The sequence below is a fragment of the Amblyomma maculatum genome, chromosome 5 (assembly GCF_055883805.1).
Source record: "Amblyomma maculatum isolate TAMU_Amacu chromosome 5, ASM5588380v1, whole genome shotgun sequence".
In the NCBI taxonomy this organism is placed as follows: domain Eukaryota; kingdom Metazoa; phylum Arthropoda; class Arachnida; order Ixodida; family Ixodidae; genus Amblyomma; species Amblyomma maculatum.
In genome coordinates, this window is record NC_139348.1 from 148,892,749 (window position 1) to 148,902,311 (window position 9,563).

General features: G+C 48.4%; 1 protein-coding gene across 1 annotated transcript in view; it reads left to right on the forward strand.

The window, feature by feature from the left end:
- LOC146189910 (retinoid-inducible serine carboxypeptidase-like) overlaps positions 1 to 9,563 on the forward strand; it is a 49,335-nt gene that overhangs the window by 38,144 nt on the left and 1,628 nt on the right. Inside the window, exons 8-12 of the mRNA XM_084604649.1 lie at positions 2,658 to 2,742; positions 4,384 to 4,497; positions 5,213 to 5,275; positions 5,939 to 6,016; positions 8,081 to 8,235. Of these exons, the coding sequence (XP_084460775.1) occupies positions 2,658 to 2,742; positions 4,384 to 4,497; positions 5,213 to 5,275; positions 5,939 to 6,016; positions 8,081 to 8,235 (495 nt within the window). The remainder of the gene's footprint in view (positions 1 to 2,657; positions 2,743 to 4,383; positions 4,498 to 5,212; positions 5,276 to 5,938; positions 6,017 to 8,080; positions 8,236 to 9,563) is intronic.

Sequence of the window (9,563 nt, forward strand, 5' to 3'; positions counted from 1 at the left end):
GTCGAGACAGTAGATTTGCAGCCTCATAGAGTGTGCTCACTCGGTGGCTCATGCCAGGCGTTGGTCTGGAATTTCAAAAAAGTTTGTATCTCCGGCAGAGTTTCAGTTAGTGCATTTGCCCATTCTGATGAGAAGCATGCAGGCTGAAAGAAGCCTCAGGAAAGTTTGATTACCCTACGGAACCTTAATTAACTGCAGCAGCTCATTAGGCATGTTTTGAATTCAGGGGACAAGTTTGCAAAAGAATTATTTATATACTTGCGCGGCTCTTCAAGGTTGGTGTGTATCCTAGAAGGTTGGTTTGTCCCAATTATATCCGCCAAATCCCGCATATTTCCGAGGAAAAAAAGTTACAGAATTGCATCTTGGTGCTATATCTCTGCCCATATTTGCTGAAAACCACGTTTGCAGCATCGTAAATATTATAGTTCTAACAATATTGTATCTGACACATACAATTATTTTCTTGCCTTATACCACCTACCATTTTGCGATGCAAGCGCAGGTGGACGAGTGGCCCCCATGAATGCGGCTACAGCGCCGGGCCTGCTCTATAGAGCTATAGCAGTCTTTATATAAAGAACCAAAATATTTTTAGTACCGAGTAAAATGGCTACCTGGGCTAGACGTTCGTATTCCATAGTGACAGCTCTACAGTGACTGTAGCGCGAGACGACGTCGGCTGAAAACTATAGGATAAACGACAGTACATGCTATCATAAAATAGAGCCGCCAAAACGCAGTTATATTATTTTTCGTACAAAGAGCGCATATATGCGTTCTAACACTCACCTCAGCGCTGTCCAGTCCCAAAACTATCGTGCAGTCGCCTTTTCGCTCAGATGACACAGTGATCTTTCGAATAAGCCCAAAGTGTGCACGGCCACAGGAATTAACCTTTTCCTAGAAGGCGAAGCACATTTAGGGGTCCGGATTGCCGAGGCTCTCTCACATATTTCCTGCGAAAATTCATTTATACAACGGTGCGGCAGGCTTAATTTGCAGCCAGGAGTTAAGTGCAGGTCTGGTTTTGCCTGTAGCCAGTGCAGAGGCGTGAGTCAGCTGTGCACACACGCTAACACACTTTCTGTGTGTTTGAGGCCGGTGCGGATGAGGAACACGCAAGCATTGGCGAGGACCTAGAATTTGGTAGCGCTGCACCTTACTATCCTGCAGTTTGTCGCAGCGAAGCGACGTTTGTCAAAAAGCACGTGCAGCAAACTCCTTCCCATTTCCACCTGGCACGGTCGGCAAAAATGGCAGCCGAGGGGACCCCGCGAATGCGCAGGACGTCACAGGAAAAAGATCCATTCTCCGCCGGTTGCTGTGACGTCAGCGCCATCTCCATCCATGCCACCCTCTATAATGGCACTCTGACGAAAGCGGGTGACATCACTTCTGCGCTGATTAGCGGAGTTAGCGTTTAGGTATTCTTGTTTTCTCGGTGTTATAGTGGTTATAGGAGAGAATAAACAAAACTTACTTGCATATATCACATGTCCATCGACTGGGCGACCAGTTTTACATCAACTAAGATACATATTGCTTGATAAAGTCGTTTAAAGCGCTAATTAAGGTAGAGTTTAAAATATATATGACAAATATATTTGACATCCGTCACAGAGCTGCAATAGTGAACTGTCCAGGTTGTATCGTAGTGGGGAGAAGCGTTGCAAACGTACGCGTGTCGCATGCCCCATGCAATAAAGACTTCTCAAAGATTTATTTTAACATAAGCTGTTTCAGTTAGGTCGCTCCATTATGATGGTATACAGCACGACTTGTTGGACACTGTTAGATGTGGGGATCGGGTGCCACGCTTTATGATTCCTTGATCAGGACGACGCCTGTTCCACCCAAGGGAGAAGTGCTGACAGGTGAAAGCGGTACAGAGCTGGAGGATGAAGACTGGGTTTACTTACATCTTGGAACCCGTCGAGAACCAGGAGCAAAAACCAGAACTAGAACAAGAACAAGGAACCACGATGCCCGAACACAGTTTTAGAGTTCTCTTCCCTAGGCTTTCTAGGTGAAATTCGGGCCCGTAGTCGAGGGAGTGTCTTGATCACTGTTCTATAACGCACTTGCACCCACTCTCACTCCCGTTGACACGCCCTCCCGAAAGGGCTCGGACTTGGTGGCGAGCCGTTGAGGCGGTAAATATGGCGGCTCAAGAGGCGCCCGGTGGTTGCCGGAGCTCATGTTCTTGGCGCACACCTGCATCAAAGGTGCCGTCGGCAAGAGGAAGGAGAAACGTAGCCCGAAGCGATCCCTTTGTCCCTTCGCTTGCCTATCCAGAAGGGGAATGCCCGAGCACCCGCTTTGAGGGTACCTACCCGTGCAGAGCCACTTGCGCCGTTTTGTTCTCGACAGTCCGCGCGTTAACCGCTGTTGATGACCGCACAAACAACCCCGCATTCCTCTCCAGCTCTTTTGTGATGGCTGCTTCAAGACGCGTCTCGTCGTCGCCGTTCTTGACCGCTCCAACTTTTTCAGTCGGGATGACTAAGTTCTTTCCTAGGTGGTCCAAAGCGGCAACTCTCGTGGCCGACTCGTCGCCACTTCTAACAACGCCAATTGTAGATCGATGCGGGGGATCCAGCTTGTAACGCTGACTTTTTTTCTTTCTCCTCTCAACCCCTGGGGCCCTTGCGCAGTTGACGAATGGCGTCGACTGGTACAACATCCTGCGGCCCCAGTTCGATCAAGTGACCGCTTTGGATAAGGCGTCACCACCGCTTGGTAAGTGTACTGCATACATATATGCCGAGCAGTACTATACAATCACGTATCAGACCAGAGGGCAGGCTAGGCTCGGCTCGCCCCCACCCACTCGATACAATTACACTATGTATAGGCTGTGTGGTGCTTAAAGAGAAGTAAAGAGCTTTACCATATCGGATACATGCAGTGCAGTTGGTACCTACCTGCAGATGCGCTACGAGGACGCGTACCATCACCTCGCAAGCCCACCAGGCACCAAGGTGCATGTACAGTACGGTCCACTGTTAAAAGGAACGTACAATGTCGTGGCCTACGTACTTTACGTAGCACGAGAATAGATGGCACCATGTGCATACACGGGAAGAGCATGCGCCTACTTACTACGCATATGCGCCTTGTGGCATCGTTTGCCGCCCGCTCTCGTGACACTACTTCGCAAAGCACGGCAGCCATGCGCGCGGTCACATGTTCCCTTTAACGGTGGACCGTACTTTACATACGTCCTCGCGTCTCTCATAGCCTGAGTCGCTTTGGGACGTTAAACCCTACAAACCAACAAACCAAACATACGTCCTCGGCGTGCAAGGTCTATCTCCGCTACGCTGTAGTGACGTCACTAAGCGCGGCGCTTAGTATATTGATATATCGCTTAGTCACGTCAAGAAAAGACTAAGTGCGGGTATTCTGCCTCTCGAGAGCTTGGAGGAAACGAATTACTCTGCACTTAATGTTGAGTTCATGTTCTCATCATCATGGTTTTAGCCTTTGATATTGTTACTGAACGGTATTCGCTGGTCGTGCTGAGGATAAAGAAGTGTGACAGACTTCCAGAGGAAGACGACGCAGACGAGTGCTGAGATCTGTGCTGTGATCATCCTCAGTGGTGCGGACAGCTGTCCTACTGTGAATCTTCCCCGTAACAATATTGTTGCGGTTAAAGCTGCCACAGGACCGTCCCATTCGCATGAAGCGAAATGCTTCCGTTACGTTTTAAATGAGCCATACGAGACAAGCTTTATGGGCAAATTTCGTGCCGCCGTGCATAAACTGGGTACCGTGAAGGGAGGCTTACACAAAACAATGGACTTTTTTGTTTCCTTTTTTAAGGATGTGTGATCACGTGGTATGCATGATCGAGATCACGTGGTAGGCACACTGTTTCAACGCTGAGGCAAACTCCTGTTTTAGCGGTAATGTCAAGGGTCGATTCGGGCATCCTAAATTCGCTGAATGTGCGCAGTAGAGTTAAGGCTCCAAGAAACATACCGATCGAGTACTGATCAACAGTGAGTTAACGCTAACAGGGTACACTGTGGACCAACATAAAAGTAAACACGTGAATAAGCATTTGAAAACGTCACTTTCACATATTTTGAGAATGCTCTCCTAGACGAAACTGCTTTGAAAACACCTGGTTCCGCACCATGCGAGGTGTTCCCTTTCATAATGAATGTAACTGCATATACTTGCATTATGTTCAGGCGAGCCAACCAGGTCTCTTGCAGCAGCCGGGAGAACGAATCGGTTGTCGTGGGCATGTATTCGATGATGTCCTACGAGCGTGGTTTCCAAAGCTCGATAGCTAAGAAGTCTGCGGCGTGTATGCAGGTCACGATTGAGTGCAGAAAACGCATTCCTTTTGTTTTCTCTACCGTCCAGACCGTGCCTACATCCGCCATGTGGCCCGTTTCTACAACGGAACCCTGACGGAACTCATGAACGGACCAATCAAGGAAAAGCTCGGCAGCATTCCCGAGAACGTCACGTGGGGAGGTGAGGCCGGTTGAAGGCACGTGGTGGTTGGCGAAAGATGCACGAGGCCCACGGTGTAAGAATATTCTTATACCAAGACAGATTCTGACGAAGCCTTGTCTCGAATTCCGTTTAGTGTGCAACACAAATTCAACCTTGTATTAGTTCTCGTTTAATACTGCTTAGATTTAGCTCTGTGCAAGTTTGCATCTTTGCTGGAAGACCAATATCTCGCGTTCTGTTTCGTAAGCAGATGCACAACGAAAATGAAATCTGACTTATGCCGACGTACCCATGATTAGTCCTTACTCCGACTAAGCCATGCAAGTTCAAAGGCGTTCCTACAAGTGTGATTGTCTTGAATGCATATCCTCGATAGCGGACACTGCATGATGTACAACAGCGAGTGTTCACAGACTACTTTACCGGTTCCTTCATAACGCGTCCAGTATTCTCCTCTTGTGAGTAGTGCTCAAGACAGTTTAATAAACACAGGCAGCAAGGCTTAGACATGATAAGCCGGACGCCAGCCATGATAGTAGTGTGTACTGCCAGCGCGCGCTAGCCTCCAATGCACATCTGTAGATGGCGCCGATTGAGAAGACGTCGGCATCCGGTGCCATCTACGCATGCGCGTTGTCGGCTAGCGGTAACGCGTGTGAAACCACCATCGTGCTACAAGGCGTGCTCAATATGCCACGAGCACAACTGCAGCGAACGTTTCCCGGACTCGCAGGTCAGTCCAGCGAAGTCTTCAAGGCGCTGAAAGCAGACTTCATGCTGCCGGCCGTTGACACAGGTGAGAGGTTCTATCGCAGTGAATGCAGAGCTAATTCACTTATTAGAGAATTCTAAAACAGTCGCGCACCGCTTGTATTTATGTGCCCTTCATAGAAGACGTAATGGACCTGCATTGAGGCCTACCCTCGCTAAGTAAACACGCAAGTAATATTCCTGGAATCCACGTTCCGTAGAACTGGACATCTAAGCAGGCAGCTGTAGAGCCCTGACAAGACAGAGGCCTTAGACACTGTCATCAGGGTGTACATAAAAAAGCTAAACCCAGTAAAAAAAAAAAAAAAAGGCTACAGAACAGTCAGAAATACAAAATATTCTGTAGTTCTGTCGTAAACGTCCGAATTTTTAGTTTTGTAGTACTTCTGTAGTACTTTGTAGTTCTTTATGTCGTACGTTTCTGTAGTCACAACAGGTTCTGTCAAAAACCGCACAGAAATTCTGTTGTGACAGCAGAAAATCTGTAGTTTTTTTCGACTGAGGGCCGTCTCCGAATGTGACTATTTTCAATATCTTCTTTGTTTCGATATTGAATGCGATTGAAACAGGACAGCGAGTAGCTTTATCTTGGGGGAGGACTTCAGCCTGCTGTATAGTGAAGTAATGGAAAGGATGTTTCTTCATGTAAGGTATTCTTTTTAACGGAAATCTATATTCACCTGCACAGTCGATCGGCTCCTGAACGAAACCGACATCAAGATAGCCGTGTACAGCGGTCAACTGGACCTTATCGTCGATGCACTAGGTGAGTACAGATGCTGTTCCGCTGCGCCAGTCTCCTACGAACTGGGTATAGCGGAACTTGAAACAAAAGGGATTGTAAAGCTAAAATAGGAATAAGGTGGTTGTCTACACTCTGACGAAGGATAGTTTTCCACCCAGTAAGAAGATTGCAACTAGAAGGCAATCTACTGCACAATTTACCATCTGCGAGGGTTAAAAATCATTTTGGTTTGAGTGATAACTGCGCATCCCAGTCCTTAAGCAACCCACTCCTTTTCAAAATTCCTTCCACGTTTCGCCAATATGGTGCAACGGTGTCAGTATACCTGTACCTTACGTCGAAACCACGTGGGAAAACGTAGCAGAAATTACATTCCTTTGAGGTAACAATGTATTATTTCCTTGCAGCAATTCAACACAAAACTAATCAATTCCATTTATTTTGGAATAACTTTTATTAAAATACATCATTTCCCTTAGCTAAGGTGGCTACTCTACCTTATCATCGACGCAGATGGTCTCTCGCACACCTCTCGTACGGCGCCTCGAAAGCAGGAATGATGAGCGCCTGTACGTCGGCAGTCTTTGTCGAGGTTTCCTTCCAAGTTCTGCAATAGGGCTTCTGGAACCACTCCTGAAACTAAGCTAATGGTGGGGACGAGATTTATGTTCACCTGCGAGACTGGAGAGTGCTAGAGATATGCAAAGAGCCCCGTTACAGGGTTTGGAGGCAAGCCCTTTGGTATGTACATTTTTGACAAACTGTATATACAAAAGAACTAATACTGCTGTCACACGGGCACAGCTGAACTCCTTTTAACTCCCTTCAACCAAGGTAGTCTTTATCTCAATGGAGATACGCGCCGTGTCACACGGCAGTCCTTTAGGAAAGGAAGTTTAAGGAAGTTCCTAGCGTAAGGAGTTCTGATCATCTCCCTCGAGCAGGTAAAGGGAGTACTCTGGTTCCCTGTGAGCCTCAGTGCAGGTGTTAAAAAAACGCACATGTACTAATTTTGAGTTTATAACTAATTTTAATACTGTAGCACAACTCAAAGCATGGAAAAAAGTAAATGTGCAAATATCCAAGCATGCACGCAAGAATTTCGCAAGCACATTGTGGCCAGTAGAACAGACAAACCCGATATGCTAGTAAAAGTAAAAGCGCATTCCTTTCACATGAATGAAGATACATTTATATTTTAAAATCAGTTCAAACTGTTGAAAGAAAGCAGCTAAAAATTATTTTACATGTTTTTAACTTGATTATTTTATATGCATACTCAAAACGAACAGCGCCTAATGGGACCCCGACGGCGTCTCGGAGAAGCTGGTTCTTAGCCGTGTGACACAGCGACAACTCCTTTAGGGCTGAACTCCCTCCGTGGTCCTTTATGGAAAAGAAGTTCGAGGGAGTTGGGAATTGCCCGTGTGACAGAAGTATAAGACCAAGCGTCCGAGACCACCGGTGTCCTTTATTGTCGGCAAGATTAGGCGAGTGCACCTGGCGTAAACGTCCCCAAATAGGTTGATTGTGGCGACGAACGAGTAGACGGCGCACATCGAAGTTCAGAACGGGCCAAAAGATGCGCTGAAGCACAGCTAGAGGCAATATGACAGGGAACACGGGAGCGCGTGGCCTTCTCATTTCGAAAAGCGCTGCCACCAGCAAAAGATGGTACCAGGATGCTTGGAAAGAGCAGCCGACCAAGCTTACTTTGCATGCGCCTTTACCGCCGATTCTTATCACGTTGGTGACAGCGCTTTGTAAAGCTTGCAGGTCACGCGCTTCCGCGTTCCCTCTCATATTGCCGTTATCTATACTCTCGTTATGTTGGCCAAGGGCACTGCAGTTGCGATCGGTGCTTGCCGCCACAAGGCGCGAGAAAAACAGGCGAAATGCGCATGACGCGGGAACGAATTCCCGGTAACGCCAAAACAATACGAGGGACACTTCAGGTTCTGCCTTGTATCGGGTGCTAAGTTGGAATCGTCGTGTACACTCAAGGGCCGCACGTACGGGCCTGTTGTCAACCGTCACTTCAGTTGCAACAGAGGAAGCAGACTTACGTGCGTCATACTAACGCAGGTACGCTACAGTGGATGGAACAGCTCAAGTGGCCAGGCATGAAGGAGTTTCAGACAGCGACCAAGGAGCCCATGGTGGTCCAAGGGGAGACAGCTGGATACCACAAGGTCTTCAAGAACCTCGCTCTCTACTGGGTCCTGAAGGCAGGTCACATGGTAAGGTCAGGCAATTTACACTAGCCGTGTCATCGATGAACCCACGACCGGTTGATGCGCAATGCTGTAAGCAGTGCGTAGGCCTAGTTCTCAGAGCCTTTCTTGCCCCCTTGACACGTGTAATGAAGTAAAGGCCAGCGACGACATGGACATTCAATCGCGAGTGAATAAACTTTATTGAATTAAGACAAAACAAAGATAACGTAAGTGGTCCCTTAGTTCAGAGCCACAAAAATGATTAAAAAGATTCAGCATCCGGAAGGACCCTGCTGATATGGCACACGAGGACCCTTCAACATGCCACCGCGTCCCCCCCCCCCCCCCCCCCCCCCCCAGGTGGAGCGAGCCACTCCCGAAGTGAGAGTTTATACTGTTTGGCAGGATTGGAGGCTGTGTGGGCATGTCCGACGGCACGTGCATAGTGTCAGGGTATCCCGAGCGGAGTCTGCGCAGCCCGCTCGGTCGGGAGCGCGTGCTACAGGCAGCCGCACGTGCACGCGGAGCGGGAGAAGGAGAGTGAGGACGAGGGGGGATGGTCGTGCGTCTGTGCGCGCAAAGCCGGCGCTCTTTGCCAGTGGTGTTTCTTATTTTTGCTTTTTTTTGTGCCCCGGCTGACAGAGGCTGGCTGGAGGCACGCTTTTTATCGGTGCTTTCGAAAGTGAGAAATTATGATTAAATGATCGCCGCGGACATTGTTTTCAAAGAGCGCTTGTTGGCAGGCTCAGACAAAAAAAAAAAAAAAAAAAAACATGAACGCGAATTCGGTACTCGAAGGCAGAGGCAAGCGACAAGTATTTTGAAGGACTTGAGGCGGCACCTCTTGATGTCTCTTCCATGTTCAGAGAATGAAGGGTCCAGCCTTCTCGTTGAGAATTGATACGCGTGTACACAGCGACGAGTGCTCCGGGCGCTGGCTGGGGAGCTTCCTTTCCATTTGTGACTGCTCACTTGAAAGGGGCCTATTCAACTCTTTGGGGACAGACGTTTTAGGCGATGCTGCCGGCGCCGTGGTGCCTGCTTTCGGCGCGTTTAGGACGCGTTCCCTACAAAAGCACAAAGCATGCCACCTTACCCTTTGGTTCCTGCTGACAGCGGTCAGGGGAAGTTCGCTGCTGCGGCGCTGCCATCCGAAATCAATGACTTATCTAGCTTTAACGATGAGAGGTTTCTTAACGACCTGGATCACTGACGAGAAGCCGAGGCATGCCATTCTTTCGGCAGTTTCCTCTCTCCGCGAGACGAAGAGCGAGGAAATGCCTGACGACTTTTCATGCAGGCGGGGACATCTCTCCAAGTAAACCTTTGTCTTCTTAATTCCACAGCTACGC